This window comes from Microchirus variegatus (genome assembly GCF_963457635.1).
Source record: "Microchirus variegatus genome assembly, chromosome: 3".
Classification (NCBI taxonomy): domain Eukaryota; kingdom Metazoa; phylum Chordata; class Actinopteri; order Pleuronectiformes; family Soleidae; genus Microchirus; species Microchirus variegatus.
This window is the reverse complement of record NC_139804.1, coordinates 7459236-7482362: the sequence shown is the minus strand read 5'-3', so window position 1 is coordinate 7482362 and position 23127 is coordinate 7459236. Positions and strand designations below refer to the sequence as shown.

General features: G+C 39.4%; 1 protein-coding gene across 1 annotated transcript in view; it reads left to right on the top strand.

Moving 5' to 3' along the window:
- robo1 (roundabout, axon guidance receptor, homolog 1) overlaps positions 1 to 1956 on the top strand; it is a gene marked incomplete at its 5' end in the record, with an annotated part of 252027 nt that extends 250071 nt beyond the window's left edge. The window contains 3 exons of the mRNA XM_083886423.1: positions 47 to 322; positions 409 to 602; positions 1933 to 1956. Of these exons, the coding sequence (XP_083742549.1) occupies positions 47 to 322; positions 409 to 602; positions 1933 to 1947 (485 nt within the window). The 3' untranslated portion in view covers positions 1948 to 1956. The remainder of the gene's footprint in view (positions 1 to 46; positions 323 to 408; positions 603 to 1932) is intronic.
- Positions 1957 to 23127: the final 21171 nt, after the last annotated feature.

Here is a 23127-nt window from a genome sequence, read left to right as displayed (position 1 = left end):
GTGCAGCCTTTTTTGATGTGTTCTGCTTCCTGTGTGTATCCTATAGATCTCCCTCCTCCTCCCATCCCACCTCCAGCGGTGCTCAAGTCTCCGACGCATCCCTCCAAGGCGACACTGGAGGGCCGAGGAGTGATTTCGCCCAAAGCGGGCGATGGACGAGACAGGAGGGGAGGACCGGGAGGCTACAAGCCCCGAGACGGCTCGGACCACAGGACCAGCTCATCTGAACGCAAAGACGCTCAGGAGAGACAAAGGCCTGGTCCTGGAGAGAGAGGGAACAGACATGAGGGTAGCACTGCCAACAAGGCACGCCAGCATGCAGGTACGACGACACACAGCACAATGTAAATGAACGCATCGGTGCCGTGTGGATCGCGAAAGCCTTAAACTCTGCTCCTCTATCTCAAGGTTCAGAAGATATTCTGCCCTATAGCCGACCACAGTTCCCCACAGTCAACAGCCCCCGAGATCCAAGCTCCTCCAGCTCCATGTCTTCTCGGGGTTCAGGGGGCCGGCGGAGAGGAGAAGGAGGCCGCAGGAACCTTGCAGACATGGGCCACATCACCACGGGGGCCTTACAACCAGAAGATGAAGAGCTAGAGGTACAGACTATTTTACACAAGTACACAGGCCAGTTATTACCAGGATAAATTAATAAAACCTATAGAGAACATTTATAATTCCAATCTATATAGAAAAGGCCAATGGTGCCTGGAATGAGATACTGACTCTATGAAAGTCTTGGTAGAATTATTATTGTCACACATGATCGGTTTGATTTTATGTAAAAAATTAAAGGCACTACCACTGTACACAGTACCACTATAAAAACAATACTATATTATTAATTTGGTTATTTAAATGGTGATGCACATAAGCGAGAGCGCGAGTGAGTGTTGACTTTGTTGACTGTTTACATACACGAAGGCTTAAAGGTTCTGATTTCACAGAAAAATATAATTATTGTCTTTTCTCCACTGAGTGAATTAACAACTCGCTGGTGTTAGCTGGTTATTTAGCTAGTTATCTACCTCAGTTGTGTTTATTTCGCCAACGCTAGTTAGTAGGGATGTGAATCTTTGGGTGGCTCACGATTCGATTCAAAAACGATTCTCTATTCAAAAATGTATACAATGCATAGTGTGTTAAGGCAAATGATGGCATCAAAACAATACAGTTTGTATAAGATAATGCAATAATGTGATCACACAAAGGCAAACTTAAGACAAAAGTTAACATTTATTCATTCAAAACAAATAAAAACTTACTTACTGTTCCAGAAAATAACTTGCATAAATATAAGCATAGGCTAGCTGCCTCTTTCTCCCAGAAGTTACTGTTCACAAATAACACAAACTGTTGTTTTGTGTGGGTTTTCAAAATATATATATTTTTTTTGAACTTTATGAATCGATTCAGAATTGTATTATATTGTATTAGAATCGCTATTCCTAAGTGAACTGATTTTTCCCCCACCCCTACTAGTTAGCTGCCAATTGCAGCCGCTTGCTAACATTCATTTCGAGATGGTGTTAGCTTGCGCTCGCGTAGATATGAACTACGAAATATGCTCTTTTTCTTCTTCTTCACTGGTCGCAACCAACATAGTCAAACACTGTCTTTGACGGTCAAAAAAACCCCAGCTCAACTCTTACCTTGTCAATGTCAATGTCACACTCTAATTCAAGTTATTTAACAGATCATAGAAATGCTTGTGATCTACGGAGATAACCCAGAAGACTTAAACATTCACATTTAGCTGAAAAAGTGTATTTTTCTTCCTTGCTCCACACACGTTGGGAGAGAATTTGCTAATGTTAGCTATGTTGACTGTTTACAACAATCAAACCAGAACGTGTTCCTCGTCTAATTCTGTGTATCAAAGCTGGATACTAACCACTGTGTTTGTTTCTTTTTCTGTTTTTTAAACAGATGGTAGAAAGCTGAAGAAACGAGGAGTCGAAGGAGGAACTGTCCTGATTTTTCCCTCCGGAGCGGAGCACCATTGTTTCTCTTACAATTTTAAATATCTCAGTATTTCACAATCATGTTGGCTGCCATCATACAATATGTTAGTCGTGTTTCTTTACACCTGGAAAACAGAACAATGTTTTTGGTTTTGTTTTTTTTTTCTAACCGTTCATTTTCTATGTCCAATTGACAAACAAACAAAAAAAGGAAAGCGTGTCTGAAGATTTAAAAGATGGTGCATTCAAAAACAAAGTACGCAGTAGTATATTTATGTTTAATTCCAATGCAATATGGAGTGAGATCTTCCTCCTGACATTGACGCGACTCAGCTTGCCTTGACGAGAACGTTGGAGAGGCCGATACAGTCAGACGTTACTGTAATGACTTAGCAAGCAGAGGTGGACTGTAAATATACGTGTAAACATGATGTCCTTGTTTTACCCATCGTGGTACCTTGAATTTGTCTTCCTTTGTTTTCTTTTTTTTTTGCAAAATTCTAATTTTATTATGCCAGTGAATATAAATATTATTTTATCATTTCCATCCATGTTGTAAATTGCAATATTATTTAGCTGCCCCCAAAAAAGTGCCACTTTGGGATTTTTTTCTTTTATTTTCTCTTGTTTTTTTTGTAATGCACTGTTATGTTTCGTGTTGTCGTCAATGTTTGTTATTTGTTTTACTTTGGTTTTAAAAGCACAATCACTAAACTTTATTTTAAACCATTCTATCTATTAACCTTTTTGTCTTACTGGAGGAAAACAGGTATGACAAAAGAGTCTAGTTAATCCTGATGATGATGATGATGATGGTGATGATGATGATGATGTAGGTAAAGGTTGCTGTTTACGAAGGCTGTGCTTGAAAGGAGACTCCTTTCGTTTTGATTGTCTCCCTCTCCAGTTCTGATGCTAGCTCAAGTGAGAAAAAAAAAAGAAACCCAGACAGTTAATTAATGTGAGTCATAGCTGCAATGTAAATATCTTTTTCGCATTGACCATAAACCCAGCTATCGCACATTAATGGAAATGGTAATGTTGTCTTCTAATGCACTTAAATGAATTGCAAATACAGGAAATAAGAGTAACTTTGGGAAGCTGGAGAGGTTGTTATTGGACAAGAAGGGTCTCTTTTCTGGATGAAGACGGGGGCGTCGGGTCTCTGTTTTTGAGAAGAAAGGGTGCTGTTGTTTATTCATAGGACATCTGCAAACATTTGTTTCGTAAAGCAAAAAAAAAGGAAAAGAACTAAAAAAAATGACGAATAAAAGGTTGAAACTACATGTGTTGCTTTGGTCATTTGTTACTATGGATGTGAATCTTTGGGTGGCTCACGATTCCAATTCTTAGGGTCACGGTTCGATTCAAAATCGATTCTCGATTCAACCGATTCGATTTATACAATTCTCAATTCGAAAATTGATACAATGCATAGTGTGTTAAGGCAAATTATGGCATCTAAACAATACAGTTTGTGATCACACAAAGGCAAACTTACGACAAAAGTTAACATTTATTCATTCAAAACAAATAAAAACTTACGTACTGTACAAAAAATAACTTGCATAAATAAAAGAAAGTTGGACGACATAGTATAGTATGTTGTTTTTGTCAAATTTTGGACCAAATTTGACAAAAACGACATACTATACTATGTAGTACGTCATACTATACTATGTTTGGACGACATACTATACTATGTAGTACGTCATACTATACTATGTAGTACGTCATACTATACTATGTAGTACGTCATACTATACTATGTTTGGACGACATAGTATAGTATAGTATGACGTACTACATAGTATAGTATGACGTTTTTGTCAAGTTTTGGACCAAAAAAAGTTTTTCAAAAAAATGGTCACATTTTGGACGAAATGGTATAGTATGACATATTACATAGTATAGTATGACGTTTTTGTCAAGTTTTGGACCGAAAAAATGTTTTTCAAAAAATGGTCAGATTTTGGACGACATAGTATAGTATGTCGTTTTTGTCCAATTTTGGACCAAATTCTTTCTTCAAAAAATGGTCACATTTTGGACGAAATGGTATAGTATGACGTATAGTATGACGCTTTTGTCAAGTTTTAGATCAAACATTTTTTTTTCAAAAAATGGTCAGATTTTGGACAACATGGTATAGTATGTTCGTTTCTCACTGAAGAAACTTCGTTTCTCACAGAAGTTACAAAAATAAACTGTACTCAATAACACAAACTGGTGTTTTGTGTGGTTTTTCAAAATAGATTTTTGAAGTTTATGAATCGATTCAGAATTGTGGATGATTAGAATCGCGATTCATATGTGAATAGATTTTTCCCCCACCCCTATTTGTTACCACCATCCCTATCCTGTACTGTTGGGTTTAAGGACAACCCGTTTACAAGCAAGTTTTACGGTAGTTATGAATTTAATTTTCTTGATGAGTACAAATAACTGATTACTGTCTAAGATATACTGCTCTAGCGATGGCTTGTCACTGTGCCAGAGCTGCCATTATGTATATAAACCCATGTCACCTCCCGTCATAAATCTGTCTACCTACAGAAATCTCAATTACCATCAATAAACATCAGTAATTGATGATCTACTTACGTTTATATAACTTAAATAGAAGGTGATAACAATGTGATTAACTGATATGTTTTTAACAACACATTTGATTAAAATGTTATGTCAGGCTTTGGTTCCACAGAAACTATTTCAACTAAAACATTTTTTTTAGATATTCATAAACTATTAAAACAGCCTCATTTTGTAATTAAATATATTTTAACTGCCTTTAAAAAGTCGACATCTCTAACCTTTAGGGAGATGATAAAAAAAAAATCATGGAAATAGTAAATTCATATCACCGACACATTTATTACAGCTATAATTGAGAAGCATCACAATAAAACTCAATGTCATTGCGTCTACTGCATTTTAATAGGAAATAATTTGAGCCGGCTACACCACGAAAAAAGAAAGGACACGATGCACTTCAACAACACAGTCAAGGAGGCAACTATCGATACCCTTGGCTCCGATCCTAAACAGCTATTTCTGTTTTGTGCAGCAGCGATTGAAATATATTACCTAATGCCAATTCTATTAGTGTTGTCCATTATTCACAATATCAGCATCGCGTGTCATTCAATAAAGGCACTTGGAGCCACCGAGGGAAGCTAAAACCAATGGTGAAAGGATTATATTCAATTTGACAGGCCTAGATTGCTGCCAATTAGGTGTAAGGAGACTTCAATGAGGTTACATAAGAGAGCAAATCCACCAGCACTCATCTTATTTCTCATCGCTCACTCGTAGCCGGGTTTTTCCCGGGGCGGAGCTGCTGACGCGGCAAAAAACAAAATGTCCATAAAATCCGAAGATGACATTATTGTCACAGAACGACTCGAGACACCGACAGATCCTAATTGGACAGTGAAATACATTTGTTCCAGTTTATTACATCCAACCTGCCAACTTGCTCGTCCTCACAGAGGCAATAACCTGGCCGATGGGAGTCTTTAATGTCAACTACTGTCTGTCAGGCTTATTCAAACATCAGTGATAGAGAAAGAGAATTTGTTTCCTCCCCCGTTTACACTCCCTCCTGATCCCCGAAGAGCTGGAACCGAGGTCCTGTTTTCACAAGTTAATGAAGAGCGTTGCCTCGATTCAAAAACACTGGAGCCCCGTGAGACTGACTGCGCTGAGTCGTCCTCTGATGAAAGCCAAAGCCATCAGCGCGACAAGAGACTCAACCAACACTCATTTAGAGCTCTGACCACGCCCTGCTATGTAAAATGATCAAATTAGGGGTGTTGTGATTATTCTGTCCTCATTTGTAACGAAGCTTCCTCAAAATTCAACTCACGCTAATGCGATAACTAGCGCTATAGACCAGTTTGTAGCATACTGGAACCACGCTACGGAACGCCAACAGGTCACGTTCATTGTTGTAAATTTCAGGCTCTCCTCTAGATGTCACTATAAACTACTTCACCTTTAAGACCCATTTCAAATCCATACTGGCAAAAAAATCTCACCGGGCAGCACAGGTGGCCTACTTATCGCATCCTCAAAAATAGAAACATTTCAACGCGAGACTGAAGTTTATGCATGTTTTAAATAAAATGAACGTTAATAGATTGTTAAGACCTTTCAAAATTGTATTTAAGACCTTTCAAAATTGTATTTAAGACCTTTTAAGAGATTTTAGGATAATTTAAGACATTTTAAGGCCTTAAATTCAAATTATTGGATTTAAAGGTACAATATGTAGTATTTATGGGTTTATATAACCCAAAATCCACTTTTTTATACATATTATGTGCTCCTGCATTGTCTAGTCGCTGTATAATAGTTTTTGTTTTATTTTCGTAGTGTTTCAAAAAGTCATGTAAAATAACACGGTCGCGGACCGCGGTTGCATAGCCACTGTTAGCAGCGAGACGCCATGTTTCTACCGGAGCCTGTAAGGACAAACGCGAGAGAACAAATCAAGCGTCTCTTTACTTGTAGCGGAAGTCCCGCCTCCTCTCTCTCCGCTTCGTCTGCTACGGCCGCGGTAGCTCACCCTCTCCCTCGCCTCACGAACCTCATCTGCTGACACGGAGAAAGACGACGAGTTCGACATTTGACCGGCTGCGGATACCGTAGCGCTCAGGGAAGGGAGGGGTGAGCAGAGCAGCAGGTCTTTGTTGTAAATTTCAGCCTCTCCTCTAGATGACACTATAAACTACTTACTTCACCTTTAAGACTTTTTTAAGACTTTCTAAGACCACACGGATACCCTGTTTATGATAGCGAAATGTGTGCTTAGTTCATTTCAAATTGAGATTTCTATTGATTGTTAAGCCCTAATGTGGAATATCCAGTCATGTGGTCTTCTTGCAAAACATTAACGCGTTCAGAATTTGCCCGAAGTTCATCTTTGGGCTGAAATATGTGCCACCAGAAACTGAATTTGAATCACATAATTTGAATTGCTAAACTTGAATAATTGCATTAAAAAAACTTAATTTGAATCACATAATTTGAATTTGTATTGTTTGATTTGTATTGTTTAATTTGAATTATTGCATTGAAAAACTGAATATGAATAGGATAATTTGAAATTGAATTTTTCAAATTCAACATACATCTTCGCATTCAGTTCTCACAATTCAAATTCAGTTCTCAAAATTCAGATTTAAATTACTGTGACAGACATCCGGGTAGTTCAAGGATGAAGGAAGAACAATAATGACAACTGTGGTCTCTCACATTCCCACTCCCCTCCTCCTCCTTTTCCTCAGCTCTCCTTCTCTCAGGAACTCCCATCCCCCTCTTCTTCATTCCCCCAGGTGTTCTCTAATAAGCACCTTTCTAAACAAGAACAAATTTGGAACAGGGGGAGAGCATCCCCTTATGCCTCCATCCATCATTTTAATGAGTGGAGGTGTGTCCTGGCCCCGCAATGAGATGCAGGTGATTAAGGATATTAAGCGGATACACTGGCTGCCAGGGTTATTAACCCCACAAAAGGGGATGAATATGCAGTGTGAGGCTGAGTGGTCTTTAAGGCTGGTACTTACAGTTGTTCTACCTGTGTGACCAGGGGAAGCCACAGCGGTGCAGTGGCATGTGCACAATTTTTGTTTTTTTAATGTATTCTGTAGCAATCAATGTTTTTGTGTACAAACGGTATAGGCATGTGTGATCTCATATGCTCATAATATTACGATGATAGAAATTGAAGAAATTCTCCTTTTCAGTTATTTTATAGTACTATAATGTCCTTTTTTTAATTAGTCACTGCTAAGAAAAGCTAAAACTATGTTTTTACATTGTGATTATGGCTCAGTTCTTTATCAATATGAGCTGATGCATTTAATCAGAACAGCTGTGTGACGATGACGTCCTTTGTATCTTTCATTCTTATCTCTCTGGCTCCTGTTTCATCAGCTCCCTGAATATGACTCTATTGTCTGTCTGCTTGTTTGTTTGGCAAAGCAGTTATTATTATTCTGCAATATTTCTTATCCGATAATCTTCATTTCTTCCAGAGTTTGTATTAAAAACAAAACAGAAAAAACCCACTGTGTATAACACAGCGGAAACAGAAAACAGAAATCACACAGAAATGGGTTTTCTGAAAAGCACAGTCAGAGCTGTAGGTGAGGAAAGGATAATCTGCATTTAAAGATCTTCAAATACTTAATGAGGCAAAGATGCACAATTATCGCCGAGAAATTTTAACTCCATGAAAGGATTTTCGCAGGGTGAAAACTCGGGATAGGTTTGTTGAAGGGTTTAATCAATACCAGGACACCGACTATAAAAGTATCTGCAACAGATTAACGTTTGAGAATGTGTGAACTGGTTTATTTTAACAAGTGTTGGAGCAAAAACGCATGGCGCGTTTCCATGACGACTGACCACAAGAAGATGCGGGTGACGTCATGTTTACGTGCCGCGTCACCGGAGTCCAGGCACCGTTTACCAGTTAGCTTCTGTTAGCTGCATTAGCTCCTTTAGCGCCGTTAGCACGCCTACAGTGGAACTGGAGCGGTCTGTTTATTAAATGCAAAAGAGCAGCGCTCAAAATAACCAGCGTACCTGTGTACTGCGTATGTGTGCCTCTGTTTTTAAAGTTTAGCAATCGGGAGTCACGTAAACATGGCGTCACACGCATCTTTTTTCCGGTCAGTCGGCGCGGAAACGTGGCATTCGTCGATGCACAAATTTTTATTTAGTTTTAAACGAGCTACATATTGAAATAATAAGTTGGCTGTAAAGTTTTCCCGTGTAGATTAAACCACACAAAAACACAGCAGGAGACAGATAATAGTTTGAGGCTGTGTCAGATTATCTTTATAAACGCTGTTTGCACTACAAAGGTAAAATAAGAGGGTTCAGAGGAGTCAAATACCGCCTGCAGAAATCAGACGCAATGGGTGTTTTTTGTTGTTTATGCAATCAGGCAAGATTCAAGTCAGGGAATCTGTAATTTCTCAGAAGGGGAAGTACATTCAAGTCAAAAGATTCATTAACATGCCAATGTTAGTATGAGGCCTAATTACTCTGCATATAAGTCTGTATAAAGCACACTAACCTCTCCTCCTCCATCTTTATGTTTTCAACGTTTCATTTTTTTTTTTTTTGCAATCAATAAATTAAACTGCCGGTGTTTTAAACTCTGTCCCAGCAGCCAGATACTAATTTCTTTTGTGCTCATTCAGGTTCGTCTTCTCCTTCCCGATCGCTGAAACTGCTTCATTAACCTCCTTCCAAAACTAGGAGGTAATTAAGTGAACAGCTGTGTAGTGTCTGACAACTCATCTCAATGCCGCCGCCGTGAGAAAGCGCCAGTGTCGACGCCGCCATCGCAGGTGTGTGGTGTTTAGGCGGCTCAGCAGTGCCTCTCCACAGACATTTAGACTACAGCTGCAGGTCAAACGCCAACCCTTCAGACGATCAGTCAAAAATAATTCACGTTTAATGATCTCACAAAAACCACATTATGGAAAGTTGTTTTTAATCAATGTTAAACACTCAACACTTAAATTGATTGTTTTCCTTACACTCATTTGTCATCACAATGGGAAAACTGATTGCACGGTGTAAAAAGACATCTCATTTATATTAATCCATAAGCTTGTGTGTATGTTATTTCCTGGCTACGAGGATGAGGTTTTCAAAGAAAAAAATGATTACTCCATTTATGATGAAAAAGGAACTGCAATATTCTACATCAAAACATTACAAAGAGAATATGTATTCAGCAGGAATCTATCATTTTTCATAGTCTGCTTGAACTCAGCCAAATCTGCCACTGATTTACTTTCGCTCTCCATGGACGCCGTTCTGGCAAACTACAGAATCTACAGGAAGAAAAGGGAACCAATCACAAACAGGGTTTTCTCCCCTGGTGAGCTAGAGGGTGGGATTAACACAATGAAGACTAATCTCATCAAACGAGATTAAGATGCTAACAGCTCAGTCTGCCGATGGATTTGTTTGTTACTATGCCACAGGTCTACGTCCTAGAATCAGAAATGCCTCCACGTGCCACTTTTCAGATGCTCATCAAGAGGACAGTGTTGTTCGTTGCTGTTATCCTTTGTCACAGCAAAACAACAGAACATTACCATTGTCTTCTACTGGACAGTTGTATTTAAGGATGGAGATTTTTTTGGAGACTCAAACTATAGAAAATATCTTTAAGTGCAACTCTATTTGCACTCGAGGCATCAACTTGGTCTAACGAAGAGCACCTGTGTTCTTATCAAGGTTTGTGAGCCACTTTCACACTAAAAGGAACTGGTTCACAAATCCTGAGTGAACCTGCAAAAAAAAAAAAACACTCCTCTTCCATATGGCTTTTTTGAGTGAACTGTGGCACCACAGAAACATCAGAGACAAAACAAGTAGAGATACAACAAAAATTTGGGCTGTAAATGGCCAAAAAGGCATTTTTCTATTTTTTTGCCGAAAGACTTTTGGCTGCCAATGGACGTCTATGGATGTTACTTCAAATAAAACCTTTCACTGCCAATGAGGTCTGATGAAAGAAGAGTCTACTCTTTCTTTTGGTAGTTTCTGTGTTTACATAGTCATAGAACACACTGTTTTGTGGGTCTTAGAAAATCAGTCAAAAACGCTGGTAAAACGTTTAACAGTTCTGCACTGAAAATGGCTGTCAGCCAATGAGTTTACACCGAAACAAGACCAAAACAGGATGTTGTGACGAGGCAAGCGAAAACTGCGGCCAGCACGCACCTGTCTAGAGTCTAGAGTCCGCTTAGAGTCTGTCCAAGATCAGTTTGGAACACCAATTAAACGGTTTCAACAAGATGTGAGTACACGATGGAACAGCAACTATTAAATGTTGGAAAGTTTCTGCACAAAAGTGAAACTTGGCTAAGTACACACATTCTCAGCCATAACAACTACATTAGATTTTAAAAAAACAATGGTACAGAATTGGCATAATCATTTTCTTTCGGTGTTTCGGTTTTCGGCCAAGTGTTTCCTGATTTTCGGTTTCGGCCAACATATTGCATCCCTAAAAACAAGTCAGAGAAAGAAACAGCAACCACCACAATGGAGCTCAGTCGTCAACAATACAGTGGTTTCTACTTACTATATATTTTACATTGGTTCCTTGTTCAATCAATCAACTGATCCGAAGAATAAACTAAAAAAAAAATACGTAGCACTGTCCCTTTTAGGAAAAAGTAAGTATGACTATTGCATACGATGAAAAGCCACAGCTCATGATGTACGTGCGTACACTATATAGTTCGATGCTTGGATGTGACACCCTACCAAGGGGCAACCAAAATTCCAAACATCCAAAAGACCTTAGACTTTTGGATGTTTGGAATATGATTGTAGATCAGGAGCTGTTCATGAGGGGTTAACCCGAGAACACTATCGCTCGAATTCAAAACACCATCACTAATGGCAGGTGATTTTTTTTTTATCAAATATAAAAACGTGTATCAAAACATGACAATACATGACAAATTTGAGTCGTGTTCTTGTATTTTAAACTGTGTCATGTCTAACAAAATGAAAGAAAAGCATCACGAGGGGACCATATAAAAATGCTCCAAAATTACTGGAAAATTAGGAATTTGAAAACAAAAAATAAAATAGTGAATAGTGAAGATGAAAACTTGGTTTTCATGAAAATCACATAAATGTATTTGCTCGAGTGAAAACCACCCGGCAATGGTGTTCTAGGGTTAATCGGTGCTTGTTAGCCCATGTATACTACACGATGCATGGCGCACGATTAAGCTGAAATTTGGCCCGATCACAAAAATAGTCACACAATTGAAAAAATGGCTCAAAATGGGTAAAACTTCACACAGTACATGCCCAGCTTAAGTAGAAACCAGTCTCGTTTGACCCTCGTTTGCTACAACAATGACCAAACCAGGACTGTGAAGGCCACAAAAGCTCTCTATTGCCTCTTGAAGCTTGTTCCAACAAGTGGAATCTGAACTGACATGAGTTATTCTAAAGGATAGGTGTCAGTGAAGGGACTGCCAGATGTATTAAGAGCATGGAAGCAAGCCAAATACAAGTTTTTCTAATAAGTGGGAAGTGATCTGGATGATTTGTACCTCCATTTGTCACTTAGCCAGTCGTTCTTTCTGTTCTTATTTAGTGCCAATGGGGTCCGCACAATTAACCCAGAGGAATATAACCTCCTCGTAGCGTCTCCTGGAATCTTCCCTGCCTCAGCTTTTTTTTCCCCTCCTCTCTCCACTGTCCTCTTTGCATCATAAGCTCTTCTCACCATCTAATATTTAATATTGCCAATGAGTCATAGAATTTGTCAAAGCACTTATGATAATTAATGATATTGTTGTATGCCCTTTAGTAAGACAAATCGAAAAGAGTCACTGCACTTACGAACACGCTGAAGTGAAATTGTTGTAAAAATCTGAGCGGGAAAGTGACCTAATCAGGGGGCAAAACACCACCACATAGATGACTGACATTAGACTGAATGGAAACTGCTCGCAATGCTTTACACTATATTAGCACTCGGCAGTAATGGACATCTAACAAAGTCCCTAATGGTCAAATCCAATCATTGCAACAGTGAAAGATTAGTCCACATAAGAAAAACTGAAAAGTGAGGGTCAGACCAAACCGGAGATTGTATAAATGTAGTTATTTCAGCATAGGTGTGAGGAGATGAAGTGAAAGTATTGATTCTTTTATCACTGCAATATTCGTATATGTTTTTGTTCTGTTTCTGTTCAAGGTACAGAGGGTAAAATACCTGCGATATATTAGGGGTGGGGGAAAAATCGATTCACATCGGAATTGTGATTCTAATCATCCACGATTCTGAATCGATTCATAAACTTCTAAAAACGATTATTGAAAAAAAAAAATATATATATTTTTATAATTTTTTTAAAGGTTCTATTTTGAAAAAAACACACAAAACACCAGTTTGTGTACAGTTTATTTTTGTAACTTCTGGGAGAAAAAGGCAGCTAGCCTAAGCTTTTATTTATGCAAGTTATTTTTTTGTGCATGAAGTAAGTTTTTATTTGTTTTGAATGAATAAATGTACACTTTTGTCTTAAGTTTGCCTTTGTTTGATCACATTATCACATTATCTTATACAAATTGTATTGTTTTGATGCCATCATTTGCCATGCATTGTATCAATTTTTCAATCGAGAATCGTTTGAATCGAAAAACGTATGAATCGAATTGGTTGAATCGAGAATCGATTTTGAATCGAATCGTGACCCTAAGAAATCGGAATCGAAAGGTGAGCCACTCCCTACCTAATATATAAAATCACCTCACAGCTTAAGCAAAAATTACATGTATGTATGTATTCTAGTTGATTTTCATAAAATGGTTTAAAATTGTTAATTACAAAATGGTAGATTTGTGTGTAAAATAAAACAACATTTCTTGCCTTTAATATTTTTAATTATGGCTCTTTCATATTGCTATAAATACCTGCTCAGGTTATTAGATGGAACAGCAGATATTAAAGGGATAAATACCCCCAAGCTAAAAATGATAAAGCCTCACACTGTATACACGGTGTATAATCATCCACTCACAAAGACATCAGAATCTCTTTGTATGTGATGTACATTATTTGCTCTCCCCCTGTGGATTCTTAATAAGCCTCTTGTCCAATACAATATTCCCCGCGTTACAATGATGATTGATTTCTACTAAATTACAAACTAAAGCACTAATTAAAAACCTTCCTCGCAGTGCAGGTGTGTGGAACCCCGGCGAATTCAAAGAAACCCATTAGAAGGCTCCTGTATCTCATTCAAGGTGTTGCGGAGGTGCCTGTGATGACAGTATTGAAATGACCCTTGACCTCGCGTTACTCCGCGGGTTAGGAATGCCCAGTTCAAACATGGTAATCATAGCATTCAAAAGAAAAGTGACATGTTTTCATAAGGGCAACGCCAAACCCTATCACAGGAGCGACGATGGACAAAAGGCGCTGGAGGTGCTCGGTGTTTCGGCGAGGCCACATAATGGGGGGGGGGGGGGATTAGCGTGTTTTCCCAAGTCAGAGTCGTGGTGATTTGAATGGCTGATGGGAGGTGAGGCTGTAGTGTAGAGGGAGGGAGGTGTTACAGTCACGTCGTCTCAACACCACCCTCTCTTTCCCTTTCTTTCTCCTCATCCTCCCCTTTTCCTGACAGGCTGCTGACTGACTGAGTGGAGGGAGACGAGACGTGGGTTCATCACCCTTTTTGTGGCCTTGAGGCTGTCCCCCCCCCCCACACCTCTCCACCCCAACTCGCCTCACATAAGAAGGCTGATGCGCTTGTGTTGCCGTCTTAAACTGCTGTTTTACAACATGGCAATTTTTCTCTTTTATGACTGACCTACTTGAAAGCAGCTTACACTCCTTTCACCTCCGCTTTGTCTGGTATCTTAACCGATTAATTTAACCCTAGAACACCATTAAATACATTTATGTGATTTTCATGAAAACCAAGTTTTCATCTTTTATTATTTTTTGTTCCCAAATTTTCCAGTAATTTTGGAGCATTTTTATATGGTCCCCTCATGATGCTTTTCTTTCATTTCGTTAGACATGACGCAGTTTAAAATAAAAAAAACACTACTCAAATTTGCAGGTTTAACAAAGTCAAATTTAAGACTTTTTAAGACTTTTTTAAGACCATAATGAATACAATTTAAGACTAGAGCTGAAACGATTAATCGATGAATCGATTACTAAATTAATCGCCAACTATTTTGATAATCGCTTTGAAGCTTTTTTTCATTACTAAAACAAGATTTCTGATTATTTCAGCTTCTTAAGTGTGAATATTTTCTTGGTTTCTTTGCTCCACATCACAAAGAAATCATTTAAACTGAATCATTTTGCTTTGTGGACAAAACAAGACAATGGAGAACATCATCATTTACAGCTTTGACAAACACTGATCAACGTTTTTTTAACATTTTCTGACATTTTATCGACCAAACAATTCATCGATTAATCGAGAAAATAATCGACAGATTCATCTATTACTAAAAATAATCGTTAGTTGCAGCTCTATTTGAGACTCATTTCAAATCCATACTGGCAAAAAGTACAAAAGACATGAAGGAAATTTGGAGCCACAAATCGTTGAACTTGCAATTCGGCTTAGCTGTGGGCTTTCATTAAGTTTTCTCCAATGCTATGCTAAGCTGTAACACACGCGGCGCGCGCACATAGCAAACTGGCTAGTGGTGCTCGATAAATTCTCACCCGGGAACACAGGTGGCCTACTTTAGTTCCGTGTTGTAGTTGTGTTATCGCATCCTCAAAAACAGAAACATTTCAAAGCGAGACTGAAGTTTATGCATGTTTTAAAGGGGAAATAAGTAGTTTATAGTGCCATCTAGAGGAGAGGCTGAAATTGACAACAAAGACCTGCTGCTCTCCTCACCCCCTCCCTTCCCTGAGCGCTACGGTATCCGCAGCTGGTCAAATGTCGTCCTCGTCGTCTTTCTCCGTGTCAGCAGATGAGGTTCGTGAGGTGAGGGAGAGGGCGAGCTACCGCGGCCGTAGCAGACGAAGCGGAGAGAGAGGAGGCGGGACTTCCGCTACAAGTAAAGAGACGCTTGATTTGTTCTCTCGCGTTTGTCCTTACAGGCTCCGGTAGAAACATGGCGTCTCGCTGCTGACAGTGGCTATGCGACCGCGGCCCGCAACCATGTTATTTTAAATGACTTTTTGAAACACTACGAAAATGAAACAACAACTATTATACAGCGACTAGACAATGCAGGAGCACATAATATGTATAAAAAAGTGGATTTTGGGTTATATAAACCCATAAATACTACATATTGTACCTTTAAATAAAAGTAACGTTGTAACCTTTCAAAATTGTATTTAATACCTTTTAATACCGTTTTGATATATTTTGATGACAAGTACTTTATATTGGGTGTATTTATTATCTCGGGTAAAAATCACCCGGTGTTAGTGATGGTGTTTTGCATCTGAGCGTAATGTTCTAGGGTTAAAGCATATAAAGGGCTTGATTGCTAACGACAGAACATCATCACATGACTGGCTTCAGGTTGCGTGTTATCTGACTGGAGTATATTTCTCGATTGTGTCCGGGCCTTGTTCTATCGATTATTATTTTTCTACTGCTCAAAAAAGACTAATGAGCCCAGAAAATTCCACTAGAAAGGTTAATACAATATTGAAATGTCAGGAGATTAATGATATTGTTCTTTCTTTCTATGCTCGTGCCGGAGAGGGTGACAAATGTCTTGCCCTTTTCACTCCGTTCCTCCCCATTTGTGATCTTTTTCTTTCTCCCTCTCATTCTCTTTGTCTACGCGTCTATTTCTCTTTAACTCACCCATCTCCCATTTCTTGTCCTCCCTCCCTTGTGTCTCCCCCCCTCTCCCCCTCGTTCTCCTCCACTGACCATGGTCTCCAGATGCCAAGGACTCGTCCACATCACTGTTTTTGCGAAAAACGCTGTCGCAATATGCAGCGGCACAACGCAGGAGATACGACTGTGCCGTAGAACGCTGTGTGTGGCTGTCAGTAAATGAATAGCTCTGATCCATCTTCATTAGAATGCAATGAGAATTCAACACGGGGAGTTTGTCTTCTGTCAGGAGCAGAAACTCTTCCTTTTTTCTTTTAACACCGGACCATCAAAAACAGCACACTGCTACTTTCTTCCGATGAGCTGTGAAGAGTCTAACACTTCCTCATCGCGGTGCTGCAGATGTGAACTGGTCATGTGTGTGTGTTCGGCGTTTCCACGCTGCACATCTCGACTCCACCTATGCTCCTGCGACACCCTGGCATGGGGTCCAAGTTTTAATCAACTCTGCATAATTGGAGTGATTCCCCGTCTTGCTGTATATTTCAATCCATCTGTATAATTACGCTGAATTAAAGCCTTTGTCAGAAGGAATGGGGAGGGAGAAGCCTCACACGGTTCTCCCCCGCCAGTCATCCTCCCCACCCCTCCCCTCTCCTCCACCCCCCCCCCCCTTCACACTGTAGCTCAGACAATTACACACCATCTTGAGAGAGAGATGGAATTACCGCTTTTGTTTTCTCATCCTTCACTGGTGGGGGCTAAACGTGTGCAGGAGCGTCAACAATCATTAATGCATCGCAACAACCTGTGTGCAGAACGCTCCCCATATCGCTTTCAATATTACAGATTAACCAATTAGGCGTTATAGGTCAACCAGCATGGGTTTGTTTCTGTGGCCAAAGCTAATGTTAAGAAATGAGGGCAAGCAGCAGCCTTCATCTGATGACCATTTGTTTTGGTTTTTAATCACTGTTTTGTTACTGTTATGTTGGGCCAAACTTGCTGCAATCTGTTATCCACCAACCCACTTCCAATTGGGAGATTACACTTGGTTGAAAGCCACTAAAATGGCTTTTGTTCTATAAGATCTGTTTGACTCAGTAGTAGGGATGTGAATCTTTGTGATTCACAATCGATTCTCGATTCAAAATCGATTCTCGATTCAGAATCGATTCTCGATTCAAAAATGTATACAATACATAGTGTGTTAAGGCAAATGATGGCATCAAAACAATACAGTTTGTATCAGATAATGTGATTTTTAAATAAACTGATTCCAATGATGTGATCACACAAAGGCAAACTTAAGACAAAAGTTAACATTTCATTCAAAACAAATAAAAACGTACATACTGTACAAAAATAACTTGCATAATTAAAAGACTAGCAAGCAAGACTAGTTGCCTGTTTCTCCCAAAAGTTACAAAAATAAACTGTACACAAATATCACAAACTGGTGATTTGTGTGGTTTCTTCAAAATAGAAACTTAAAACAAAAAAAAATAATCATTTTTTATAAAAAAAATGTGAACATGCCCATCGGAAAACTCTCAAGACTTCACGTGTCTAAACCACGTAAACGAGACGTTTTGAACCGATGACCTGTTTGGAGAACTCGTATTTCCATTACGAAACAGATTTGAAGCTGCTTCTTCTGCTTATAGTTCCAGAGAATTGCTTGATTCATGTCCATGAATAAGATTTGAATTGTAAATTCTGGAATGAAGCTAGCGAAAAGGCTTGAAACTGACTAGACCATCAACAGGAAAAAGTAAGACACGTGGTGTGGTAACGCAAACCTACAACACTTATAGTCCGTCTATACCGTCTGCATTAAAGGTAATCAAAAAGCTAAACTGTCAAACTTTGGATTTATTGCACAGCTTTTATCAGGTTTTCAAGAACAAAAACATGTAAACTTGAAATTGGCCGAGTACTTCAATAACGATCGGTTGACGCAATTACCAAAAAAACTCAGCACAATGAATTGGTTGGCTGATTATTTGGTCCAACTCTAATCATCGTCACACCTTTACACAGACCTTCTGTTGATCTTACAGCTGCTTTCTGCTCTGAGAGCAGGAGGAAGAGGAGGAGGGGGAGCGGGAAATTGCGAGCATCTTCCTCACGTCGTTGGGGTCTTTCAGGCAGCCATGCCTCAGTGCAGTAATTGCATCGATGGGGAGAAAAGCAGTGGCTTGCAGGCGAGGCGTGGGTCATCATTACTCTGTGTGAAGCTACCAGCCCTAAGGTAGGCCATTACTGCAGTGTGTCAATAGCTGCCGCTGTTCTATGATAGAGAACAAACGTTAGTCGTCCCAGGGTCATGTGATCACTTCCTGCCTCCAGGTTAAAGGTTCAAGCAATTACAGGGACTCCAATTTATCTTCTGTCTATAAGAGGTGATCCTCTGAAAAGGGTCGAATAAGATCTCACAGGAACAGGAACGGTGATATGAACTTGGTCTTTTCTTCTACTCACTGATCTTGATATCGTTCCTTTGTGGCATCCGAGTCATGGTCCAATCCCTGGTCTATGCCTCATTTCCTTCTTTCATCCATCCTGCAGCAGACAGCTGCTATCTGTCCCTCTCTATATGGCAGACATGTGCAGAGTATGGCAAAATCACGACTACTACAACTACCCCCAAAGGAAAAGTCCTCCAATAACTGATCTCCATTCAGGAAGTCCTGCATTAACCATGAGGGTAGTTTGCCAAGTTATACAGTTCCGTTCATTTTATCAGACCTGCCAGAGCCTGTGAATAATTGCTGTTCTACACTGTGGCTCTTTTCTTTTATTGTTTGAATTCAAGCCAGTCACTGTTCAGTGCTGCTGCAGCATTTATTAAGTCGTCCACAGGGGACGTGCTGCTCAGGTAAAGCTTACAGGTACTAAAACCAATGACACTGTCATTATGCACGTGGAAATGGTTTCCGTTTCTCGCTTTAACAACTGCATGATGCTGATTATACAGTAGATTCACTCCATAACAGGAATCTAAAAGCCATACTTGAGCTTCCTTTGACCATAATTGAATCCAACACGTCTTTATCTTCATTTATTGTCCCACAGGTCGCCTTGTCTGAAACAGTTCAATCTCATTCAACGCTGACCTTGGCCCTCACCCAGTTTTCATCCCCGCCACCTCCTCCCTTTTGACCCCTCGCTCCATCCTGTGCTCCTTTTCATCTCTCCATCATTGTCACTCCACCTCCAACTTCCCAGCAAATTGCTGCTTTTCCTCAGACAACGTTTCCGACAGCCAATTTATACAGTGGCAGGACGCATCCATCTCCTGGAAGGATGAGCACCGACGCTCCATCTTTACTGGTTCCAAGAGCTGGTTGAGAGTCGTACCTGCGACTTTTTTTTTGTATCTTTTTTGCATTTTGTGTCTCGTGAGATTGGCGAGTGTGAACGTGTTAAAGGACAAAATGCATCACAAAGCCTTAAATATTGTGTCAAGCTTCATCAGGGGCAGGTAACTTTGAGTTCCTGGTAGGCTATTCTTGCTTGAATACTTGTTGGATGTTGGAAATAACTGTTACAAAGATTAGGGATCAAGCAATTATCAGTCTGGCCGATGATTGTGGGCCCATATAAGGCTTTTGCCAATTATCAGTGTCTATGTTTCATTTTAGCGATCACCGATAATTACGCCGTCTCTTTCTCTGGGCCATTTGCTCCGAAACCACTGCTTCAACTGAGAACAATGTGAAGTCTCTAATTGCTAAACGCTAATTAGAATCCATTATCAAAAATCCATATAAATTACAAGAGGAAAAAAAAGAACAGAAAGTCTGTGCCATCATTTCCTGGATTGGAGGACAGCGTACACACTTTTATTTAAATTTCATGGAAAAGGGTTTTCATATTTAATGTAAATGCACAATATCGGTTATTGGCCTCATTAACCAGTAATAATCGGTAACTATAGTGACCCAGAAAAAACAACTTCATTTGGTGAAATAATAGCAATGTACTGAATGCTAAGCCGTATTAATCACAGTTACTGTTTGGAAACAGAGACAGAAAAAACAAGTAAGTCCTTTAAAAGATTAAAAATTAACTTTTTATTTCAGAAATACCTCTCCAAAAAACTAGTTGGTCTATTAACCTTCTTTAACTGGTAAAGTCAAGCTTTTAAATGTGATGATTTGCTGCTCCTCTCTCTTGGACACATATATTTCCACAGATTAAAAGTATTAAATGTCCTTTGAATGGTTTCTAGACAAGGGCTGGCAGCAAAATCAGCCCTGAGAACTTTTAATGATCATAATTTATCCATGACCCCACGTTAACGTGGCATCGAGTCTCCTGTGTCACAGCTTCAGCCTCTGTGGATTAGACCTGTCCCTCAGATCGACTCAGCATTAAGAACAAAGCCCCCAGTGGATGTGACTCCAAGTTCAAATGCATTAATGTTGTACGCGGAGCCACTGGTTCCCTGCTCAGTTACGCAGAGGTCGGGCCACAGCTTCCGCACTAACTCGTGTCCGCTCTGTGTTTCCATGCATGAGATGTGTGCAGACAGCAGAAACGGCAAAACTGCAGCGAGCTGGTGCAGCAGCAATAAAGAGCAAAACAAGCTGTAAGTGCAAGAGCAGCGACCAGTTTACGCTGGGTTATTGTGCCTTTTTAAAACTACAGCATTTTTACACAACTCCTAAAACCACTACACTGTATTTGATAACCTCATATTTTGTCTTTTTTTCCCTGTATAACCTCTTAATAAGTCATGTAATGAGCTGCTGTTGTACTACTGCTAAGATTAATTAAACATCAACCCAATTATAGAGAACATCAATGGTACAGCTTTATCAGATTACGAGACAAGTGGAAAAGATCAAAAACCGAACTTACAGAAGAACATCCTCCACGTCCAGAGGCGCAGCTTGTGAACAAGCAAGGCAGGCAACTGCTTGGGGCCCCGAGCTGATAGGGGGCCCACAACACTCGGAGCCTGAGGGCTGTTTTACTGAAATGTGCAGTGACCAGGCGCCTCCCTGTTCCCCTTAAAAAACAATGGGCGATTTGCAATGACATCTCAGTAGGAATCCTCCCTAAAGGGGCCCCACCTCACGTTAACCTGTGTTAAGTTATCGTTCTGCAAGTTGGAAAATGAAGAGGATTATTTACAGTGTAATGGATATCTTTTTTACTCAGTTTATATATGTTTTTTCAACTATTTACAGTATTTTATTGTTCTATATATTTATATTGTTTTATAATGTGGGTTCTTTACAGTGTAATGTATTTTTTTTACTAAGTTTATATACTTTTTTTAAAAGGTATTTACAGTATTTTATTGTTCTTTACATTTATATTTTCACATACTTTTTAATTACAAGATTTTTCCATGTTATTTCATTCATTTCGAAAAAAAACATTTTCGTTGGTGTCAGATTATTTATAATATAATGGTGATGAACACTGGTTGGAAGGGCCCCCCTGGGAATTTTTGCTTAGGGCCCCTACAGACCCTAGAATCGCCTCTGTGCACGTCTAACACTGCTGCTCTCTTATTGAAGACACAAATACATAGTAAATTAGTGCTAATATTTGTCTTTGACGAGAGGACAAATCACATGCTCTTTTTTTGTGTCACAACGTGCGTTTTTTTTTCCAATCCGTGTTTGTAATTAGGGTGTGCAGCACGCAGACATCCAGCGGATAATCTGGCCTTTCTGTATTAGACGGGAAGTGGACCGTGAAAGTAATTGGTGTAGTGTTGCACAAATTGGATCAGAGCACGATGCGGTTTTTATTACTCTGAGGCAATATTTGCAAAGTGATTAGAACAATGCTGCTCCTGCACATTTTTATTTTATTTTTTTTAAAGAGCTTTATTACACACGTGTAAGGTTGGGGATCAAAATGTTAAAAGGTTCAGTAATCAACCTGAAGGTGAGAGGCACCATGTGACGTTCACTGTGAGCTTACAATCTCTGGTTCTGGCTGCTTTCGACGGGGAGTAAATAAATCAAATATCGAAATAAAATCCTAATGGTTTTCATCAGTCAACTGTTACAAAACTATTCCAATTAAGGATTCCTATTAGATGCCTTGGAAATAAACTGCCAAATCAAGCACAAAAAATATGGATTGAATAAAGGAAAAATCCCACAGAGAGGCTTTTGTATGCGCCATGTTGGGACTGTGGTGTGTTGTAGTTGTGTGGGACACATACAAATGACATGATTAGGAGCAAATTCATTAAGCAAGTAAGACCACTTGGTAATGAGATCTTGAGCGTGAGCGAGCTGCTGCAGAGGTTTCAGTAAAGCCAGCAGAGCCAGACTCATCATTATTATTATAGTGGTGTGACACTGCAATAGTGATGATGGGACATATCTGGAGTGTGTGGACGCTTCCGTCTAAAAAATGTGTTGTTTTCTCACGAAAGAATCCTGGAAAATATGGCTGACTGAATATTGACTATTATGTGGCTGTGGTGTGAGGATATGTGGGAGAACTGACCAAAACACAGATGTTAAGCAAACATACAGATGGATATAGATGAAGTAATCCGTCAATTGATAGAATTTATCTGATCAACCGATAAAATGTCAAAAATATCCTAAAATCAGATGATTATATACTGATATATTGATTCACTGATTAGAAAAATAAAATGTTGATGGGCGTTTCCCATTGAGAGATCATCGAAACAAATAACGTGGGACTACCTAGCGAGACTTAACTAGCAGTTCAAGTGTGTTCTTCAAGTGAGTATAATTCTAATTATTTATGATTTTACGGTCCAAACTGAAAGTTTACACTTATTCCTTGAAACGGCATCTGAAAAA